Raw genomic sequence first — 22901 nt, forward strand, 5'->3', positions numbered from 1 at the left:
TGAAAAACGCGTATTATTATACCGTGTGAAAGATTAATCCTGTCTACCGTGGAAGTCAACTACTTGGTTATCAAAATCTATTAAAGTCACCATTTGGGTTGCTAATTTCGCTGTCAAGTATTGTCATCGTGATACAATGAAATGCAAAGTATAATAAATTCAAATTCAATTTTGTTTATAAACAGCATAATTACAATACTTGTAATTATGATGGTGTGATCTATATTGTGAGGGTGAACCACAGTCTATTCCACACATCCTAATACACGAGTTATAGTGAGTCCGTTTGACCTGTTTCTCCACACCTGGACGACCCAGAGCGGACGCTACTACCACTCTCCAGCGCCTCATCGACTCCAACCTTGAAGACTATCTCTCCAAGTTCGAGTCAGTGTCAGAGGCAGCCTCCAAGGAACACGTCTTTGAGAGGAACTTGGAGAAGATGAAGGTAAGCAGCCGACATTGTACACTGGTAGGTCCTCCTCACTATCTCCTGGGGTCAAATACTATGCTTTTCTCTGCCTTTCACAAAACTTACAGCTAGCAAAACAATAATGCTAACAATAATTATAAAAATCAGAAAGGGTAACTATCATGGTGTTCATACCGTATTGCTGCAAATGCTTCATCCACATACTTCAAATACAAATAATCCTACTCCGGAAGGATTAGTATATGGTGTAGTTATAAATGATTCCTTGCATGACTGGTGGTGTGTGGGCCTCACTGCCAGTATGTAAGTTAAAACAATCACTACACATATATTGTCATAACTGGAGAGCCTATAAAGTATTTTTTGATGATCATTCAAGTGTAAAGTGTAGGAAGTGATGGGAGAGTTAGAAAGGACGATAATGGAGACGGAGCGTGGGGGGTTGACTAGAGTACCTGCTGCTGCTTGACAGAGTGAGTGGCAGGAGATGGAGCTGGTGTTGAAGCCCCACCGAGAGACGGACACCTGGGTACTCTCAGCCGTCGAGGACATCCAGTTCCTCCTCGACGACCACATCGTCAAGACCCAGTCCATGAGGTCCTCGCCCTTCATCAAACCCATCGAGCAGGAGGTGGTGAGTGTCATGAGTTGAATGTTGGTAGTAAATCATCGAATGTTGAGCATCTGTTGAGGTAAGAATATTACATGGCCCATTGTTACTCTTTTTGTAAGTGTCTGAAATATACAAATAAAGTACAGTAATGTATGTAAGCCTATCATGCTGAGAAAAGTCGATCATCGGGCCAGAATACAAAATAAAACTTTCTATAACATAGCTAGAAGAAATCACCAGGACATCAAGGGGGATCTTGACAGGCCGCCGGCGTACTGTCCTCGTCGAGGCCACTAGAGGGTCAGTTGTCCTTAAGTAAATTCAGGTAAATAATATTGTGTGTGTGTGTGACAGGCGGCGTGGGAGACGACGCTGGCGCAGCTGCAGGAGGTGGTGGACGAGTGGCTGAGGGTGCAGGCTACCTGGATCTATCTGGAACCCATCTTCGGCTCCCCAGACATAATGGCTCAGATGCCCGAGGAGGGACGCAGGTTAGTACCTCCGTCCAATGTTCTATATGCCTCAGACATTATCTTTAAGTGATAAAAAGTGTAATAGGCAGCAAGCTGTGCAATCCGCTTCTTGGTGTGTATATTCTAAGAGTCCTTTTTGTCTTAGACAATATTCTTTTGACAATATTCTTTCTGACAATATTCTTTTGTCCTGAATTACGTTCAGGACTAAAGTATACTGGCTGCTTGGTCAGTTATTGTGGTGGTCTTAATAGCCCTCCCGTGGATTATAGACCTTAAGGCCAACATTAAACTGGTGGAAAAAAAAACCTTCACGATCGAGTCTTAAATTTTCACAAAATATGCACTTGTGAACTTTATTCAGTAGTAAATTTTTGTCGTCTTTACCCTGTCATTTTTAGGTCTTTTTTCACATATGCTTCAATAGCAAGACTTACTGCAGCTGGTACAGTCACACCTTGAATGAAAATATTGTTTCTTTTTAAAGTTTAGTTCTGCAAAGTTTCACCGGTAGTGTCCGACCTTCAGTCAGACGGAAGTATTGGGCGTGTGCGGAGGCTCACGTCTGTAAGAACACGGCCAACATTAAGATAATAAATTTGCTAACGGTTTAAAAATCATTCTTGTTGTATTATATATTTAATTAATTAAAGTGTTTACCCCGGGATGCCGTTGGTTCCTGCTTCACAGTCCCTTTTAAGTTTCTACTGAGACGAGACTTGATTGCAAGTCTTAAGTAGGAACCTAGATAATATTTTAAATACATAAATATTATGTATTTAAAACATTTTTTGTTTTAAATACATAATATTTTCCTCTGGAAGATTTGTTTCAGTTAACTATTAGTGTTATTTAGTTTCCACAATACTTCTGATTCCACTAAACTTCATCAGTCTTGTTATTTTTTCAACGTAATACCTGTATCTTTGTCCAATTTGACGAAGACGCTTATAGGCTTAGTATTAAGAAGACAATCGCATGTTCAATTGTCCGTGAGGTTTGTCACTGCAGATTTAACACAGTGGACAAGACCTGGAAGGACATCATGAAGAGTGTACGACAGAACACACGTGTTCTTTCCGTACTGGAAGTGGATAAGATTCTGGAGCGGCTCCGGAAGTCGTCAGAGCTGTTGGAACTGATCCAGCGAGGCCTCAACGAGTACCTGGAAAAAAAGCGTCTTTATTTCCCCAGATTCTTCTTCCTCTCGAACGAGGAGCTTCTTGAGATCCTAAGCGAGACGAAGGACCCGAGCAGGTACAACACATTAATAACATATGAAGTAATAATGTTCTCTCCAGTATGTATGATATAAAAAATATCCAAGTGAGGAAGAAAACGGCTTATTCACATTAATAAAAACATGTTTCTTTGGCATTATAAATATCTGAAACAGTTTCCATCGACATAAACGGGACAAGTAAACAATGAGATAATTTAGTTACCCCTCACCTGAGATTATGTTCTCCGTCTCCTCTCAGGGTTCAGCCTCACCTCAAGAAATGCTTCGAGGGGGTCAACTCCCTGGACTTCGGCGACGACTTGGAAGTGGTTGCCGTGAGGTCGAGTGAAGGCGAGGTCATTGGACTTACACACATCATAAGCACAGCCAAGGCCAGAGGACAAGTCGAGAAGTGGCTGGTGCAACTTGAGGCCAGCGTCAAGTCCAGCATCAAGAAGGTATGTGCTCAGTGCTCGTACATAGTGACAAGTTCAATACACTTAAGCTGCCGTCATGCTCAGACTGGTACTCGAAGGCTACAAAGACAAGTATTGGGCAATAAATCTAGGGAAAATAAATAAAAAATACCAGCTGTTAGCTAAACAATGCGGAAATTAACCCTTGTGGTTGTGAAAATCATCTGGCAGACACGATATGTAAACATCTGAATTAGGAAAACTGCATTAATGTTCGAAATTGGGATAATAAAGGTTACTAACATATATATGAAGTTAGTAATAAAACCCTAAGACAAGTGAGGTGTACTCCGTTTATCGGTTTATATGTCGAGAGCTTAGTTTAATTGAAGCAAGTTCAGTACTAAATTATAATTAGTCTGGAAACTAGTGTGAGTGCCTTAATAACCCTTCAGATACAGACAAAAAGCGACAAATGACCCCATGAATCATTGGATCCCGTTGAGCGCCCTTAACCTTGAGCTTTTGTGTTACGTGCAGGTGGTACAGTCGTGCATGGAGGCGTACTCGAGCAAGGCCCGGGAGGACTGGGCTCTGGAGTGGCCAGGCCAGGCGGTGCTGTGTGTCTCCCAGACCTTCTGGACCACTCACGTCTCCCGCTGCATGGTGTACGTCACCTACCTCTCTCTCTCTGTCTGTCTCTCGTCTCTCTCTCGCCTCTCGTATATCTTAAGCTATACATCATGATTTATACTTCGCTTTATATATACACTTAAAAAATGCTTTTGTCCTGAACATAAAGTGTACTTGCTGGTTGATCAGTAAGGTACTGAGGTGGCATTACGCCTCCACGGATGTTAAGCTCAACACTAATCCAGTAAGATCCTTATGTATATTAAACTATCTATTGCCTTACATAACGTAGTAAAGAAAGGAAACATCTGGTGAATTATTTTGATTGGTATAATGTGAATATATATATGATATTAATATTAACACTAAGCATTTGTTGAGTGGTGTTGTGAAGTGGTATTCCGTGTACAGGGAAGGTAGGCAGGAGATGGAGACTTACTACGAGCTGTGCAACAGTCAGATCGAGAAAGTGGTGGGACTGGTGAGAGGTCAACTCTCTAAGCAGAACCGCACCACTCTGGGTAAGTCAGTCCAATTGCCGCTCACGGCTCTTATAATATATATATATATTGAGCTTTGCCACGTCAAGCTTCCCAAAAAAACTTGCTGGGTAGCAAAACTTGAATGCAACAGAATCAGCATTTTCAAACTCTGCATCTAAGAACTCTGGACTAACAATTCTAAGAGCTCTTAGATATATAAGAGGTGTTATGCATGCAAGAGATAAGTAGCAGCCTTACACTTCAGGAGCTCTGGTGGTGCTGGACGTACACGCTCGTGATGTGCTCAAGGACGAGATCATGAAGAAGAAGGTGACGGACCTCACAGACTTCACCTGGCTCTCTCAGCTCCGCTACTACTGGCAGGTGCGCCAACCTCCACATCTCTCTCCTTTACACTCTCAACACTAAAACTCAGACACCTTGAGGAGAATATATTGTTTCACTCTTAACGAGGACAATGTGAACGTTATTTGTTTTAATATAAAGATTTCTTGAAACAGTTGTTTGCAATATTTAAATGTGGCCGTGGTGAGGGGTATAGAAAGTCAACCCGTTCTCGCACTTTCTTTAAGTCAATATTGACTTATTAAATAAGTGCATTAGTGACATACTAATTTATTGTGAATATTTTAGTTTACCTTGAAAAGCTTCATAGAAAACACTATCCCTACCTAACCTTCTTAGTATGTTAAAATAAGCATCTTATTGCTTCGTAATTACAATTATTACTTAACCAATTATAGGTATAGGTTAAGTAATAATTGTAATTACGAAGCAATAAGATGCTTATCTTAATTAACATACTAAGAAGGTTAGGTAAGGTCGGTGTTTTCTATGAAGCTCTTCAAGGTAAACTAAAATATCCACAATAAATTAGTATGTCACATATGCACTCATTTAATAAGTCAATATTGACTAAAAGTGCGAGAACGGGTTGCGAAAGTAGCGTGATAGTGAGCGTAACTGTGCGTGTGTGTACCCCAGGACGACATCCTGAAGGTGCGGATGATCAACGCGGAGCTGGACTACGGGTACGAGTACCTGGGCAACACTGGTCGTCTGGTCATCACCCTGTTGACTGACCGCTGTTACCGCACCCTCACCCAGGCCCTCATGCTCAACCTAGGTACCACACGTCACCCCTATATACACCATACTTCTGGAGTGTATCACTTTTACGGGCTATTCATGCCCGTGCCACCTCTTGGGTGGCTTAATCTTTATCAGTCTTTATCAGTGTATCACTACAAGCTTCTCACTCTTGAGCTTTGTTGATCAGCAGGGCCGCTGTGGCTGTAATGACTTACGGTTGGTAGGCCGTACCAACACTACCTTACCTGGGTAATGAACACGCCCCTTATGCCTATCTCACCCTCCCTCTTTCTTATATAATATATATATATATATATATATATATATATATATATATATATATAATGTATATATATATATATATATATATATATATATATATATTATATATATAGGGAAGGGAGTACCACCTCTGGATATATATATATATATATATATATATATATATATATATATATATATATATATATATATATATAATATATATATATATATACACACAACTTTAGAACACTTTCCCACCAGGAGACTCGAACCCTAGCCAGCACAGAAGCCTTCCAGCAACTGGCATAACAGGTACGCCTTAATCCACTCCACCACCTGCTCAGACCCTTAAAAGAGATGGTAATTTCGGAGTATTTATACACTCCAAAGACCACCATCTCCCAAGAGCACTAGAGCAAGTGATGATGGTGGTCTTTGGAGTGTATAAATACTCCGAAATTACCATCTCTTTTAAGGGTCTGAGCAGGTGGTGGAGTGGATTAAGGCGTACCTGTTATGCCAGTTGCTGGAAGGCTTCTGTGCTGGCTAGGGTTCGAGTCTCCTGGTGGGAAAGTGTTCTAAAGTTGTATACTTCACTCTCGTGTTTAGGAGAGTTGTGCCATATATATATATATATATATATATATATATATATATATATATATATATATATATATATATATATATATATATATATATTATTTGCCTTATTTGCAAATCAACTTATTTGTAAGTTGATTTATCTAACAGGCAGAGTGATTTCCGATTTTTTCAAATATATCTTTTCAATTTGATTTGAATTAATATTATATTAAGAACATGAATTACTGACTTAGTTGTGTTAAGGTAGGTAGGTTACGTTTGATAAAATTTGTGTTAGTTTTAACTCAAATTAAAAAATAAAATAATTTACAATATAATGGAAAGCTTTATCATTCCATAAGAAAAAATTGAAACATTTAATATTTCAGGAAAATTCGCTTTTTTAGGCCATTTGGGCAATTAGAGACAACATTCTCTCTCTGTCTCTGTGTCATCAAAGTTGCTGCTTGCATCCCTGATGTCTTTGGGCAGGACTTGGAACATTGGTGTATCTGGTGCAGGCAACACTGACCAAGGTGTGTGTGTTGGTAACAATGGGAACGTTTGTGCGTGTGGTGTTGGCAACATTGACACGCGGCGCTTGTGCTTGTAATGTTGTGGCTCTTAAGTTGAGGAGTGTGTGGTGGTTGCAGGAGGCGCTCCAGAAGGTCCAGCGGGCACGGGGAAGACGGAGACGACCAAGGACCTGGCCAAGGCAGTAGCCAAGCAGTGCGTCGTCTTCAACTGCTCAGACGGACTCGACTACATCTCCCTCGCCAAATTCTTCAAGGTAGGTCGCCGCCTCCACTTCTTCTATGGCCTCACTACTTATTAGGCTTTTCCTACTGCTTTCTGTTTTTATTGGTAAGATAAAGTTCATTTGTAATGTAAAATTTATTTGTAAATTTACCATAATTTCAGAAATATATTTTTTTCTCTTTATAGGTAAACTAAGGCACTGGTGTCATATGATTGATACTTTAAAGTTAACATATCTGTGTAAATCCAACAGTCTAAGAGATGTTATCTTACATTGGCTCGTTTTTAGTCTGGCGCCAGAAATTTATCTATTAAGAGTTAAAGATTTATAATTGATTTATTGCTAACCTACAATGATAGGTGTAAGTTGAAGCTGGAACCATCAGTTGGAGAACTTTAGAGTTGCCAAATGACTTGATAACTCGAATATCTGGTTGTTGTAACAACATGTGAGAAATACAAGAATAAGGTGTAGTACAATAGGACCCTGTGTGTTATCATTGGTGCTTTGTCTCCTCCTTTCTTTATCACTATTCCATCCCCTCCCCATCACGCTGACATTAACCCTCCCACCCCCTCCTCTCCTATAATTCAGGGCCTGGCGTCCTGTGGTGCCTGGACTTGCTTCGACGAGTTCAACCGCATTGAGCTGGAGGTGCTGTCGGTGGTGGCGCAGCAGATACTCACCCTCCAGCGGGGCCTCCAGTCAGGGGCTCCCCGTCTCACCCTCCAGGGCACTGAGGTAAGGGATGCCACCCTCCAGTGGGGCTACCAGTAAAGGACGCTACCAGTAAGGGGATGCCATCCTGCAACGGAGCCACCAGCCAGGGGGGCCCCTGTAGACAGATATCTATCATATCTGTGCCTCACCCTCCAGGGCACATAGGTAAAGGAATGTGTCGGGTAAGGATTGAGAAAAGTTGGAAGGTAAAGTGACTTTAATGAGAGAGAGAGCATACGAGAAATGAATGTAAGGTAATTTATAGTTCGAGTTGAGTAGTGAGGAGAGAGATACATTCATACATTCCCATTAATAATAACTAATTTCCCAACTAATACATTCCCAACTAATACATTCCCATACTGTTAATTCATTGAACTCTAAATAAAATGTAAAGTAATCGTTCTGACCTTAACAGCCGTAAAAGACAGTAAGCCTATTAAAACAGTATTCCATTATTTTAATTACATTAAAACAAGACATTTAGACGTGTTATTGCATCGCTCTCCGTCCCCAGGTGAGTCTGGACCCAACCTGCGCCGTCTTCATCACCATGAACCCAGGGTACGCTGGCCGCTCCGAGCTCCCGGACAACCTTAAGGTATTGGTGTTGTGGCCTTGGTTGTGTGGGTGTTGTGGCCTTGGTTGTGTGGGTGTTGTGGTGTTGGTTGTGTGGGTGTTGTAGCCTTGGTTGTGTGGGTGTTGTGGCCTTGGTTGTGTGGGTGTTGTGGCCTTGGTTGTGTGGGTGTTGTAGCCTTGGTTGTGTGGGTGTTGTGGCCTTGGTTGTGTGGGTGTTGTGGTGTTGGTTGTGTGGGTGTTGTGGTGTTGGTTGTGTGGGTGTTGTGGCCTTGGTTGTGTGGGTGTTGTGGTGTTGGTTGTGTGGGTGTTGTGGTGTTGGTTGTGTGGGTGTTGTGGCCTTGGTTGTGTGGGTGTTGTGGCCTTGGTTGTGTGGGTGTTGTAGCCTTGGTTGTGTGGGTGTTGTGGTGTTGGTTGTGTGGGTGTTGTGGCCTTGGTTGTGTGGGTGTTGTGGCCTTGGTTGTGTGGGTGTTGTGGTGTTGGTTGTGTGGGTGTTGTGGTGTTGGTTGTGTGGGTGTTGTGGCCTTGGTTGTGTGGGTGTTGTGGTGTTGGTTGTGTGGGTGTTGTGGTGTTGGTTGTGTGGGTGTTGTGGTGTTGGTTGTGTGGGTGTTGTGGCCTTGGTTGTGTGGGTGTTGTGGTGTTGGTTGTGTGGGTGTTGTGGCCTTGGTTGTGTGGGTGTTGTGGCCTTGGTTGTGTGGGTGTTGTGGCCTTGGTTGTGTGGGTGTTGTGGCCTTGGTTGTGTGGGTGTTGTAGCCTTGGTTGTGTGGGTGTTGTGGTGTTGGTTGTGTGGGTGTTGTGGTGTTGGTTGTGTGGGTGTTGTGGCCTTGGTTGTGTGGGTGTTGTGGTGTTGGTTGTGTGGGTGTTGTAGCCTTGGTTGTGTGGGTGTTGTGGTGTTGGTTGTGTGGGTGTTGTGGTGTTGGTTGTGTGGGTGTTGTGGCCTTGGTTGTGTGGGTGTTGTGGCCTTGGTTGTGTGGGTGTTGTAGCCTTGGTTGTGTGGGTGTTGTGGCCTTGGTTGTGTGGGTGTTGTGGCCTTGGTTGTGTGGGTGTTGTAGCCTTGGTTGTGTGGGTGTTGTGGTGTTGGTTGTGTGGGTGTTGTAGCCTTGGTTGTGTGGGTGTTGTGGTGTTGGTTGTGTGGGTGTTGTAGCCTTGGTTGTGTGGGTGTTGTGGTGTTGGTTGTGTGGGTGTTGTGGCCTTGGTTGTGTGGGTGTTGTGGTTGTTGTAGTTACCCAAGTGCAGTTACAGGAGGAGAGCTACGCTCGTGGTGTCTCCTCTTCCCAGTACTTTGTCATATGACACTTTGATACTACCTAGATCTCTTTCTTTATCAGAGTTCTTTAAATCCTTTTCACATAATTTATAGTTATAGGTTGTGTATGTTCTCTTGTTCTACATTCTATAATGTGACATATTTACACTGAATTCCATCTCTAAAGTGTTGCTCCATATACTTGTTTTCTCCAGGTCATCGTTCATGCAGGCAATGAACATTATTGGTGCTCATACTGAACCCTGTAGTACTCCAATAGTAACATTTCGTGTTTGATACATTGCCTCTGATTACCACCTTCATTTTTGTCAGAAAATTGTTCATCCATGTTAGAAGTCTTCGTGTCACCCCTCTAGTACCGTCTGTGTGTGTGCGCTGATTCTACTTCCCTTCCCTTTAAGGTATCTTCCTCCTCCTCCCTCTAAGACACTGGACCTTTCCTCAGGCACTGTTCCGCTCGGTGGCCATGATGGTGCCAGACTACGGACTCATCGCTGAGATCTCGCTTTACTCGTTTGGCTTCGTGGCCGCCCGGAGCATGTCGAGGAAGATCGTGGCGACGTACAGGCTGTGTTCGGAGCAGCTGTCCGCCCAGCCCCACTACGACTACGGTCAGTCCTGCCCGCAGCTTCACTCTCTACTCAGTCTTGATGTGAAGGAGAGATCCTTCATTTTGCTGACTGTATTATAATTGAGATTTGGAATGAATATATTTTAATTTGGTGTTTGCTGTTTAAATTTGTAAAATAAAGTTCATTGCCGTTACATGATAAACCCGCTGGCGTGCCTCCCACAGGCATGAGGACCGTGAAGGCTGTGCTGATCGCTGCCGGGACGCTGAAGCTTAAGTACCCAGATATGCAGGAGGCCGTGTTAGTGCTCAGGTACCGCCATATGAATGTTGCTGTGTTGTTAGAGCGCATTTCTCAGTGGTTCTCATTATGCTATGTTAATTATAATACTGTGTGAGTGCTTTTGTGGTAGCTTGTATGTATAGTCGCATCCATATTATCTTTTGAGTTTTCTTGACAACTAAACAAAAGTGCGACATTGCAATATAAATTCAATAAGAAAGTGTTACATATGCAGTTTCTTTATAGCATGACGCCCACAATAACAACATACTTCTGTCTACAGATCAATCCGTGATGTGAATCTTCCCAAGTTCCTGGCTCATGACCTCCCGTTGTTTGAGGTCAGCATCTTCTCTCACAACAATTAAACACCATTTCTCCATCATTAAAATATTAATGGCAGCATCTGTGTGCCAAATTGCCCCTCGTACCCTCATGAGATGGTATAATTCCTGAGAACCTTTTACGTGTCACTTGCCAGGATATTTGTAACGCTGTGTGCCTGGCAGGGTCGCCGCCATGTCATTATAAATAAATAATATAAATACAAAAAAGTTTATTCAGGTAAAAGTACATACATACAAGATGAGTTACAAACAGAATGTTGGAGTTCTAGATAGAGCTAGTACATACTATGCCTAAAGTCACTAGTACACTCAGCGTTTCGGGGTGTTACGTTTTTGGGGTTACTAGGACCTGGTGTTACAGATAAGATCCGGCACTAGGACCTGGTGTTACAGGTAAGACCTGGCACTAGGCCCTGGTGTTACAGGTAGGACCTGGTGTTACAGGTAAGACCTGGCGGAGTGATACTTGGTGTTGATGATCCTACTTGGCAGGGGATCATCGCGGACCTGTTCCCTGGGGTGGTGTTACCGGAGCCAGACTACACGTACCTGCACCGAGCGGTGAGGGAGGTGTGCGCCGGGGCGGGACTCCGGGCCAATAACTACTTCATGGACAAGGTGCAGCAGGTGTACGAGACGATGCGGGTCCGACACGGCTTTATGCTCATTGGTAATCCCATCGGCGGCAAGACGGTGGCCTTGAGGACGCTGGCCAAGGCCCTCGCCATCATGAATGACCGGGTGAGTCAGGCTCAAATCTTGCAAAATAATTAGTTTCTTATACTATTAAATGTACACCAATTTCATCAAAATTGTTTTATGGGAACTATTAGTTTGCACATGGGTCACTCTTTAAGAGTCTAAATAAACAACCTCTCACTGTCTGTACTTGCTACTCGAGCTTGACCCTCTGGTACCTCAGGATGAAGGCGAGAACCGCGTCCAGGTGTGTGTGATCAACCCGAAGGCGGTGACGGTGGGGCAGCTGTACGGCCAGTTCGACCCCACCTCCCATGAGTGGTCGGACGGAGTTCTCGCTGTCAATTTCCGCAAGTTTGCTGTGTCATCTTCTCCAGATAGGTAAAGATGAGTCACAATTTCTTACTTTGTTTAACGTTGCCTGGCGTTTGACGCATACTTGCACCAGTTTTGATTTGTAAAGCACAATACTCATCACTCCTGGCGCCCACAGAAAATGGATCGTGCTGGACGGGCCGGTGGACAGCGTGTGGATTGAGAATATTAATTCTGTGCTGGACGACAACAAGAAGCTATGTCTCATGTCAGGGGAGATCATCTGTCTCTCCTCCACCACGAACATCATCTTCGAGGTCCACCACCTGGAGAATGCTTCTCCTGCCACGGTATTCAAATATCACTTACTGAACACTGCCATCGTCTTGGTTTACTAAACCTTGGCTACAACTCGAGCTTTTCAACCATATTTAATTTACTGCGAAAAGTTTTCAGTTTAATCGTTTTGTTTACTACTACTGATACAAATAATAATAATAATTTATTCACAAGAAGGTACAATGGCTTGGTGAGATTACATAAGATTGGTATTTGTACATTCTTGCAAAGCCACTAACACGCATAGCGTTTCGTGTAGGTCCTTAATCTAACATATCAGGTAAGATGAAAATGTATATTATAGCAAGCTTTTATATCAACAAATAACTATGCACAAAATGTACAGTAAATTCTGGTTCAGTATGTAAGCGGTGACACTAACACCAAGTGTTCTTTGGCGCTCTTGCAGCCAACAATGTATACTAACATCGTATACAAAATCGATTGACCTGCCTCACCATGACCCAAATGTTTTTGCATTATATTTTAATTGTTTCTGCACTTTTGAGGTAAAGTTAGGTTCAGCGGAAAGCGGCCAGCTGACTTGCACGTCACTTGTATCCCCTTCACAACAGATGAAGTTAATTATTTATATATTAAATAACAGCGATGAATGGTGTACTTGGCTCTAAGACTACCTGATGACCAAACCACTCGCCAGATGATGAGGAAACGATAACGTTTCGGTCCGTCCTGGACCATTATCAAGTCGATTGTGATGGTCTTTACATAATGGTCCAGGACAGGCCGAAACATCGTCGTCTCCTCGTCTTCTGTTGTGTGGTTTGGTCATCATATCTTCAGCCACGTTATTGTGACTCATCGTCTGCTCTAAGACCACCTCCTCAGTACCTGTATAGTCAACCCTTAATATTTATATATTGTTGAAAGGTGCTCCGGTTCCTAGCATAAAGAGTCACCAAGACAAAACTCGTGACGTTCCAGGTATCGCGGTGCGGGATGGTGTACATGGAGCCCCTGGCTCTTGGCTGGCGACCTCTGGTGGAAACATGGCTGTCCAAGCTGCCCCAGACGCTGACGCAGCAGCACAAGGCTGTCCTTACAGCTCTTTTCCATCGCTTCGTGCCCCCGTTGCTGTGCTTCATCAGGAAACACTTGTTGTGGTTTAAGCTGGAGCGCAGCGAGTCGTACGTGCAGAAGGGCGTCTCCCCTACCACCGACCTCAACCTGGTCCAGAGCCTCATGAATATCTTCGACTGCTTTCTCGACGAGTTCACAGATCCCGCCTACACCAAGCACCACCCGGAGTCTGATATACGAGCTCACCTCGAGGTACGCACAACCTGAAGGTGATCTCACGGAGACATATTTCTTTATCATTTTTATTCAGATGTGCTAGTTTAGCTAAACCATTTTTTTTTATTTTTTTTGCTGGGATATTCCTACGCGGGCCCTAAGCCTCTGGCTGGCCCACTAAGTGTTGCTTGTTTCTGCTTTACTTGGGCGGAATATGAGTATTATTAAATATGAGCCTGTTTATGAGAAATGTAAATTAATTCGTCGTAGAGTGACTTTAGTAATACACAATTTTTAGCGTTGCTCACACGCCACTTTTACAGTCATGTCATTAGCAATTTTTCTAAATTCAGTACAAGTATTTAGTCACTGAAGAGAAGAGAGTAAGTTACATAGTGTATAGTAAGTAAGTAAGTAATTATCAAAAGAAGGCACCAAACCGGGAAGGCATAGTGTATAGTAGTCCCATTGTCAGCGTCCAGACAAGCGGGGAAAGGGAAAGGGGCATATGGAATGGGTGGGAATAAATGTACATCTATTTCAAGGGTCCTGTGGTATAGTGGTCTACGTTCTCTACTCACAATCGGCTATTCCGGATTCGAGCTTGGATAGGACAGAAATGATTTGCAAATGGAAATATTTGCTTTCTCCAGACGATTCTGTTCCCCTAGCAGTAAATAAGTACCTGGGAGTCAGGCAACTGTTGTGGGTTGCATCCTGGGGAAGGTTCAACTCAGAGGAGGACCTCGATACAAGCCTCGTACAGGCTTCCTGTCCCCTACAACGGGAAGGATTTCTTTACCTTGTACGGAGAGTTACCACTTCACCATTCTTATAACTCTTGTCTCTTCCTACCGCAGAGCATCTTCCTCTTCTCTACCATTTGGTCCCTAGGCGGCCCGCTCGACGAGTCCTCCAGAGCCAAATTCGACCTTCTTCTACGAGAGTTGATTAGCGGCGACCCCAGCCATCAGACCACCGAGATGTGAGTGACGGGCCTGCTCTCCGCGGCCTTTATGCTCCTTTACTACTCATTTGATCTCTTTCTTCTGTACGTAACAAATATCCTTTGTTACTCCTGCATCTGCCTTTATTTGCTGCTTTTATCATTTCATCAGTTGGAGTTGTACCTCTTGATGGTTTAGGACTACGGGCTAGATGGGTACATCTTCCATGATATAGACAAGCAGCACGTCACACACTCGGCCCTCGCTGAAAAATGGAAATCTTATTCATATTTCTACACTGGCATTCATAACTCGATTCACAACCATTGAAGAAATAGATTGTCGGGTATGACGAATAACTTTTTTTTTTTTTTTATTTTTATTTTTACATGCAAGCATGCGTATCACGTACAAGAAAAACAGAACAAATATAACATAGAACAAAAGTACAAAGCACACATGTACAAGGACAAAGGAACAAATCAATAGAAGACCAGCCAGAAGGGCTGACCACAAAAAAATGCATATACAAACAATACACAATTAGTAACACAGTGTAAAACAAACATAAGGGAAAACCCCAGGACAAAATGCACACAAAACAAGCCTGCTAACACCTCAAATACATACAGAGAGGCGAGAAACATACAAGAATAAGGACAATAACAATAAAGAAAACAGATCCGCCATAACAAACGGAAGGCAAAACATAACAAAGAGCACACGCCAACAGCCTGAAGGGCACACAATATGACAAACAAGTGCACACTACATCCATAACCGAACACACAAACGCATAGGAACCGCACACCCCCCCCCCCCCCCCACGAGCCATACAAAAAAAACCCACAAAACAAACCGGAGCACGCAGGAACCGGGAAACAATACCCACCCCACCCACTCACATACACACCCCACAACCAGGCAACACAAAATACATAGAAATCACTTGCGAGGAACCTCGTGAGAAATGTACTTCTCCGGGAACTGCTCACGAGGATATTTCGACTTGTAAGCTTCCCAGACGAGATCTTCAAGGTCGGTAGGGTTTTTGATCCCCCGCGCTCGAGCGGGTATCATAAACTCGGGAACATCTATATCTGGCGGCATCGGCCAAAGCCTAAGGTCACTGACGCAAGTCGCATAACGAGGCTGGGGAGCGCCAACCACGCCCTTCGAGGAAGCAGATGACACCGGAGAAGCGGACGAGGGACGCCGAGCCTGCCACGCCTTCGTCATCGGAGCAGGTGTCGGACGCTGAGACGACAGCACTTCCACGGATACCGCAGGAGACACGGAAGGGACTGCAGGAAACGGAAGAGGCGGCAAGACCGCTGCCGAGGAAACGGGTAACGAGGAAGGAGCCACAGAACATCCAGAGCGAGCATCCTTTCTCAACATCACCACCAGGCCACCCCGCTCACCACCAACTACAGCAGGGGGAACCACCGCCCACGAAGAACCGGAGCCATCCGACGCAGGACCCTCGGACACCGGACCAGAGGTTGAGGCCGAAACGCCGGCACCGGCATCCTCAGGCAAGTGTACCTCCGCCACCACCGTAGTGTGCACCACATCCGGAGCCACGCCACCGTCAACGGAAGGACGACACTCGTCGAATTCGCCAACATCAGCCCACACAGAAGAACGCCGGGAACGCTTAGGCTCGGGCCGCACATCATCAGACCCGGAGGCAGACTCAGCGACCCGCGCAGCACCAACCGAGCGAACCGACGCACGCCGCAGCACGGCAGCCTCCTCAACCACACGGGGCACCAGGCCAGGCACAGGAGGGAATTCCGGATCCACCTCAGCTCCCAGCACAGCCGGGACAGACGGCGAGGGTGCAGGGACCGGGACAGACACAGCAGAGGAAGAACTGGAAGACGAGGGGACCGAGCAAACGGCAGGCGGAAGAGGCTCAGGGACACCAGCTGGAGCACTAGGCGAGGACACAACCTCCGGAGGAGATGCGGCAACAACAGGGGGCGCAACAGGCGGAGCAACAGCTGCTACAGAGGGCACCTCCTCAGCCGAAGAGACGTCCATACCCACCGAATCATCCCCCACAGGAAGGGGCGGAAAATCCTCCTCACTGAAGAGGTTCACTGGTGCAACAGGAGGCGCAGAACAGTCAGCAGCCTGATGGCCCAAAAGACCACAACGATAACACGTCCGCGGCTGACGGGCGTAAAACACCCGAACGTTGAACCCCATAAGGCACACAGAGGACGGAATATCCGCCCGGAGTCTCATGCCCAGGGTGCGAATGTTAGACCTCACACCCTTAAGAGGACTAGAAGACACCACGTTCACTCTCACACTAACAACTGCGCCAAACCGCCCGAAATACCGCCGTAGCAGAGCCTCTGGAAACTCCAAGGGAGCCCCATGCACACTGATGTAAGTAAGTGCACCACTTCTATCCGAGAGGGTGACAGTGCCCGCACCATCCGGCAGGGGCAGTGTCCGCCCCTCGTATCGCCGGAGAAAATCACGATACGCCGCCTCCTCTGCAAACTTCACAATGGCCCTACGGGCCGTTACCAACTCTACCCCATAAATCGCAAACACAGGGACAGAGAGCAGTTTACAAGCCAGGGCAATCTCCGGGTAACCAGCCCGCACAGAGAACTCTAGTCCCACAGACTGAGCCCGGACGACTGGGGGTAGAGGGACCCCCATCGTAACGCCACGTCAGCACAGGCGAGCAGACACACACCCGCCCCCAACCGGCCGAAACGGGCAAACAACACCAAACTGCTGGAGCGCCGATTCAACACGTCTGCCCCGCACCGAAGCTAGGGCCAGACTCCTTATGACGAATAACTGGTTGATATTTGGTGAGAGTTATCCCGGTGACCTCTCTCTCACGAGCGTAACAGGTGGTAGGCTACGTTACATATTAGCCACATGCGATTAACTCATTGGTACTTAATGGGAGTACCAATGAGTCTTGCGTCTGTCATAACTGCATTTACGCTTACTCGCACATCTTCCCTTGTAATGTTCTAATTTTCAGGATGATAAGGAATATTTCTTTCCAGTGTACCTTCGATTCACTTGTCACTTGATAAAATTCTTGGCGAATCTGGTACTTTTGACATCTCTCGTCTTATGTTTTTGCTCTCGTATTGACATCATGAATTATATCTAGGAATTGCTTACTATTCTGTGGCACAGACGGTGCTAAATAGTCTTCCGGGTTTGGCGCTTTTGGTAATTACTTCCTCTAAAACTTTGCTTAGGATGTACAGATTTTGTCTGAGCTCTGAAGACAAACACTAAATATCCTCGACGATAAAGACTCGTAAAGTGAAACCTTGACACGAAGACATAATTCAGAATATTAAAGAATATCATTAACGAGGAGGTAAGAATGTGCTGCCATCTTACAGGTACGGTCTGGCAGAGGTGCCCCCGCCCCCCCACGACTACCAGCTCCCCATACCTGACGACGACACCGTCTTCCACTACAAGTTTGTTAAGGAGGTCTGTGCTAGACTGTTGTTGCTGTTGTTATTATTGTTAGTGTTGTTATTGAGAAACTCGACTAGGGTTGTGAGGTGGCGTGAACCAAGGCTTTACCTACGACTTTACCTTTGACTCATGAACTATATATATTTTAAATAAACTAAACCAAACACCTTTACGGTGTTACAGCACCTCACAACACTAGTGGGTTTTCTCATTGATATATATCACGTTAGTGTGATTTTTTGTGACTATTGTTATTATTATCATCATCACATGTGCTGTTATTTAGAATATGAAAAACAGACTTGAGATATTTGATTGTGCGGATCCTGATCAGCAAGAAAATGCTCAATATGATATTATACTTAACCGTCTATTGACAGAAATCTAAAATATATGTTAAACTCATCTACGATAGTCGGATTATTTAGATTGTTTCGCTTCTATGAATGTATTAAAGTAAGTTCAAGTAGGCACCAGTTCCTCTTCGCTCAAGACGGTAACTGTACATCAACTCGAGGTTGGATTTGAAGCAAAGTACAATGCCTTAAGCCAAATTGTTAATGTGAAAACTATACAAGAATACAGATACGTTTCTGTTGATCTTCAAATAATTTAAAATATTTGTTATCAAAACAAACTTTAACTAAAATCATGTACCTAAACTCCTTCAATATAGTCACTGTACTTGTGTAGTTTAACGAAGTCCCGGGTGCAGTTCATGATCCTACAGCATGGGTATAGGGTTCATGATAATTAACTCGGTTATCAAACAAGAGATGCACCGCCTCGACAAACACAGTATAGCATACTTGTTGACTGACAATAAACTTGAGTGTATATTATATCTAGCCGTAATGCAGAGCACTGGATCATGGAACACCATGTAAACATCCGCACTTGTCTCATAACAGCACATGCTGTAAGTAATCAACAATGTGATGATTCTAGAGTTTGAGGGACAAGTGAGCAGGTTATGAGGAGGCGTGTTGGTGTACTGCAGGGTCGCGGGTACTGGCAGAAGTGGAGTGAGGACCTCACTAACGCGGCCTCCATCCCTCGCGACGTGGCCGCCCACCAGATCCTGGTGCCTACAGTTACTACTGTCCGTGTCGCCGCTCTGCTCAGCCTCCTCCTGTCTCAGGGCAAGCCGCTCCTCCTTGTCGGTCCTCCAGCCACCGGCAAGTCCGTCTACGTCTCGGTGAGTGCTGTCGAGCTCACAGTTCAAAGGTCTTTAATTTGTTGGATAAATATGACTTAGTAGGATCCTCGAAGACAAAGTTCGTGTCCCAATTATGGTAAATCCAAAATGTATTTGGCACATCATGGGATAATAACTGAGTAGATGGTACTATTATGTGCATAGGACGATGACATGGTAAAACACATAAGTCATCTGGGCATATTTATTAATATATTTGGTTGAGTTTATAAGAAAGATTGTCAGACAGCGAATGTTGTGTTGCTGTGAATGATGTACATATCGCTCGCTCATACTAGTTGAGCATCGTTTGATCTGGCCAGTAGTTGGATGGGTGTGTACATGAGGACAACCTCATCTTTGTCTAAAAGCTTGAGAGCTCGTGCACGAGTTTCTTGTTGCATGTCTACACTATCAATGGCTTGTGTACACGTTTCCAAATTTCATGCTGCTCAATGAAAAGGGTTTGTTTATTTATAATGTAGACACTTGTAACCATGGAACTCATGAGTTTCAGTAACGTTTCTTTTGGTATTTCTTGGTTAATTTTACACAGTTTTTTGTATTCCGCATTAAAATAAAAATATAAGATATTTCACGCATAAATTACCTTGGCAGCATGGTATCTTTGCGGAACTCTTTTATCAGCCACCTTGCTATACCCTGCAGGACTTCCTGAGGAACAAGCTGAAGAGAGACGTGTACAAGCCCATGTTCGTGAGCTTCTCCGCCCACACCACCACCACTCATGTCCAGGACCTCGTCATGAGTGGCCTCGATAAACGCAAGAAAGGTCAGTTTCTCCAACCACCGCGTCTGTGATGGACCTTCTTGCCTCCTGCACCTCACTTGTCACGGCTTCTATTATTTGCTATTGAGTATTAATTTTGTAGTCTGTTGGCTTTGCATCACTTAAATTGATGCAGGTACATACAAGATACAGAAGTATTAGACAATTTGTGATATTCTCATTGTTAGCATTGATGTTGGTGTGTATAACCTCTGAATCTTGGCACACTGTATCTTAATCTTATTATCAGCGTCTAGTCATATGTGTGTGTGTGATGTCCAGGTATGTGATCCTCATCTTCCCCCCCCCCCACCCCACTTCCTTGAACCGTGTGCGCACCTTCTTCAGGTGTGTATGGGCCTCCCGTTGGGAAGCGCTGTGTGCTCTTCGTGGATGACCTCAACTTGCCTCAGACGGACGCTTTCGGTACTCACCCTCCACTGGAGTTGCTCCGACAGCTGGTTGACCACGCCACCTGGTACGACATCAGGAAGGAAGTGGAACCCATCCATCTCGAGGACATGCAGGTAGGACCAAGACACAAGCCCACCTTCAGAGCACATATCACTCTTATAGTTTTGACCAGTTCCTTAATTGTCTCGGACAGCGGTTTTGAAATATCTAAATGCTTAGCAGAAGTCACAACAGATGAGCAATATACTAACGTCCTCAAATCTGGCAAGCTTTACACTACCCACACATGTGCATCATACACCAACTCTGAACGTTTGTCATCGTCATATTGTTTGAGAAGAATGAGTCGCCTGTACAAACAAGCTAACCCAATAACTTACTCCTGGGAGTCATTGATCTCTTTCTTAAACACTGAGAAAGTGTCAAGTCAGTGTTTAGTAATTTGCAGTGGAAAAATGAACGTAAGAAACATATTGGTATTTAGGCTAAGGTTTCCCTACCTGCTGCAGCTGGTGTCGACGATGAGTCTACGAGATAGTGGGAGGACACCGCTCACTCCTCGCCTCCTGCGACACTTCAACGTCATTGCTGTCAACGACTTCGATGACGCTACCATCCACGGAATATTTTCCAAGGTCCCTGTCCATGTTGTGAGGTTGTGTGTGAACTTTTGTTATAGGTTGTACTATAAACTGTGTGACTGTGTGGAACCATAGTCTATGTAACTGATGGTTCCTTTACACTCTGCTGAATAAGCAGTGTAAATTATAATTTGAACACGTTAAATTTACCAATTTTTGGAAATTGCTTGTGTTACTTTGACTGACCTGGGGCCAGATTCACGAAAGCACTTACGCAAGCACTTACGAACGTGTACATCTTTCCTCAATCTTCGACGGCTTTGGTTACATTTATTTAACAGTTTACAAGCATGAAAACTTCCCAATCAACTGTTGTTATTGTTATAAACAGCCTCCTGGTGCTTCCGAGCTCATTAACTGTTTAATAATTGTAAACAAAGTCGCCAAAGATTGAGAAAAGATGTACAGGTTCGTAAGTGTTTGCGTAAGTGCTTTCGTGAATCTGGCCCCTGGTCAGTAGAAGATAACATATTTTGTTATACTATTTCAGGCTTTATTATAAATAACTTATATATAAGCAACACTGGTGCAGATCTTGTTGTGGCACCTGGACACCCGAGGCTTCAGCAAGATGTTCGACCCGTGTATCGGAGAGATCGTGACGGGCACCCTGGAGGTGTACCGCGCCGCCGCCACCCACCTCAGGCCCACCCCCTCCCGCTCTCACTATATCTTCAATCTTAAGGACTTCTTTAGGGTCATCCAGGTGAGTTAGGGCTGCTTTAAGGGGTCATCCAGGTGAGTTAGGGCTGCTTTAGGGGGTCATCTAGGTGAGTTAGGGCTGCTTCAGGGTCATCCAGGCGAGTTAGGGCTGCTTTAGGGGGTCATCTAGGTGAGTTAGGGCTGCTTCAGGGTCATCCAGGTGAGTTAGGGCTGCTTCAGGGTCATCCAGGTGAGTTAGGGCTGCTTCAGGGTCATCCAGGTGAGTTATGGCTGCTTTAGGGTCATCCAGGTGAGTTAGGGCTGTTGTAGGGGTCATCCAGGTGAGTTATGGCTGCTTTAGGGTCATCCAGGCGAGTTAGGGCTGTTGTAGGGGTCATCCAGATGAGTTATGGCTGCTTCAGGGTCATCCAGGTGAGTTAGGGCTGCTTCAGGGTTATCCAGGCGAGTTAGGGCTGCTTCAGGGTCATCCAGGCGAGTTAGGGCTGCTTCAGGGTCATCCAGGTGAGTTAGGGCTGCTTCAGGGTCATCCAGGTGAGTTAGGGCTGCTTCAGGGTCATCCAGGTGAGTTATGACCCTCAAGATAGATTTTCACTTCAATTTGAATTTTCCTTTGATTGTGGTGTCATCCTCAATAAATATTTACAATTTCTTCTTATAAAGCCTTCCAAGAACCTTGTATTCTTGGAAGCCTTTGTTCTTGTAACATTCTTCCTGGTCGCCTGAAGGATTAGTTTTATTTCCTTCACATTAGTCAAGGTTTTCCTCTTATGATGCTTTTATATTTTTCTTGAAAATATATTTTAAACCCCATGAAATTGTTGAGATTAATCCACAGTGCTAGGACCCTTCAGTACGCTTTAAGGTGTGAGGCCCACAAGGAGTGTTAAGGGTCTCCTTCTGAGCAGAGATAACCGCGTGCCTCCAATTCAATTTTCTTTATTATGCACCCCATACCCATCCCGTGGGCGGTGGTGTAAAGGATTACAGAGGCACATAATCGGTTCAGGAACTGAACCCTCTAGTTCGTTTAGCTAAGCAAATAACAATATTTGAGCCTCCACAGGGAGTACTGTTGTCGGTGCCGGAGACCATGGAGGACCTGCGCTCCATGAAGAAGATGTGGGTACATGAAGTTCTACGGGTGTTCTATGACCGCTTGGTGGACAGTGCAGACCGCAGGTGGCTCTTGGACCGCGTCGCCGCCGCCTGCAGCAACCACCTGAACGAAGACTTCCACCACCTGTTGGCTGAGCTAGATGTGGAAGGCAACGGAGAGGTTAACAGTTCCAGCAATACTTTAGTTGTCTTTATTTTTATTATTCTTGGCTTTATTAAACCCTCAAGCCCCTGTATTTGTCTTATTTCCATATGTTACACTGTAAATGGCAGCAAGTACATCTGCG

At 44.7% G+C, this 22901-nt stretch overlaps 1 protein-coding gene across 7 annotated transcripts in view; it reads left to right on the top strand.

Annotated features, from left to right (window-relative positions):
* The window catches only part of Dhc36C (Dynein heavy chain at 36C), a 73843-nt gene that overhangs the window by 16018 nt on the left and 34924 nt on the right, over window positions 1-22901 (top strand). For all 7 annotated transcript variants that reach the window (XR_011226115.1, XM_069319687.1, XM_069319690.1 and 4 more), the window contains exons 19-45: window positions 319-448; window positions 906-1067; window positions 1401-1537; window positions 2531-2776; window positions 3001-3199; window positions 3698-3825; window positions 4202-4311; window positions 4538-4656; window positions 5278-5419; window positions 6885-7021; window positions 7586-7732; window positions 8229-8312; window positions 10000-10165; window positions 10351-10438; window positions 10692-10749; window positions 11248-11496; window positions 11678-11835; window positions 11948-12119; window positions 13054-13401; window positions 14226-14350; window positions 17711-17804; window positions 18793-18990; window positions 19660-19783; window positions 20129-20307; window positions 20704-20829; window positions 21368-21541; window positions 22562-22774. Coding sequence is in view for 6 of the 7 variants with exons in the window: in XM_069319687.1 (XP_069175788.1) it covers window positions 319-448; window positions 906-1067; window positions 1401-1537; window positions 2531-2776; window positions 3001-3199; window positions 3698-3825; window positions 4202-4311; window positions 4538-4656; window positions 5278-5419; window positions 6885-7021; window positions 7586-7732; window positions 8229-8312; window positions 10000-10165; window positions 10351-10438; window positions 10692-10749; window positions 11248-11496; window positions 11678-11835; window positions 11948-12119; window positions 13054-13401; window positions 14226-14350; window positions 17711-17804; window positions 18793-18990; window positions 19660-19783; window positions 20129-20307; window positions 20704-20829; window positions 21368-21541; window positions 22562-22774 (4213 nt within the window). In the remaining variant the exon portion in view is untranslated. The remainder of the gene's footprint in view (window positions 1-318; window positions 449-905; window positions 1068-1400; window positions 1538-2530; window positions 2777-3000; window positions 3200-3697; window positions 3826-4201; window positions 4312-4537; window positions 4657-5277; window positions 5420-6884; window positions 7022-7585; window positions 7733-8228; window positions 8313-9999; window positions 10166-10350; window positions 10439-10691; window positions 10750-11247; window positions 11497-11677; window positions 11836-11947; window positions 12120-13053; window positions 13402-14225; window positions 14351-17710; window positions 17805-18792; window positions 18991-19659; window positions 19784-20128; window positions 20308-20703; window positions 20830-21367; window positions 21542-22561; window positions 22775-22901) is intronic.

Source organism: Procambarus clarkii, chromosome 94, assembly GCF_040958095.1.
Source record: "Procambarus clarkii isolate CNS0578487 chromosome 94, FALCON_Pclarkii_2.0, whole genome shotgun sequence".
Lineage (NCBI taxonomy): Eukaryota > Metazoa > Arthropoda > Malacostraca > Decapoda > Cambaridae > Procambarus > Procambarus clarkii.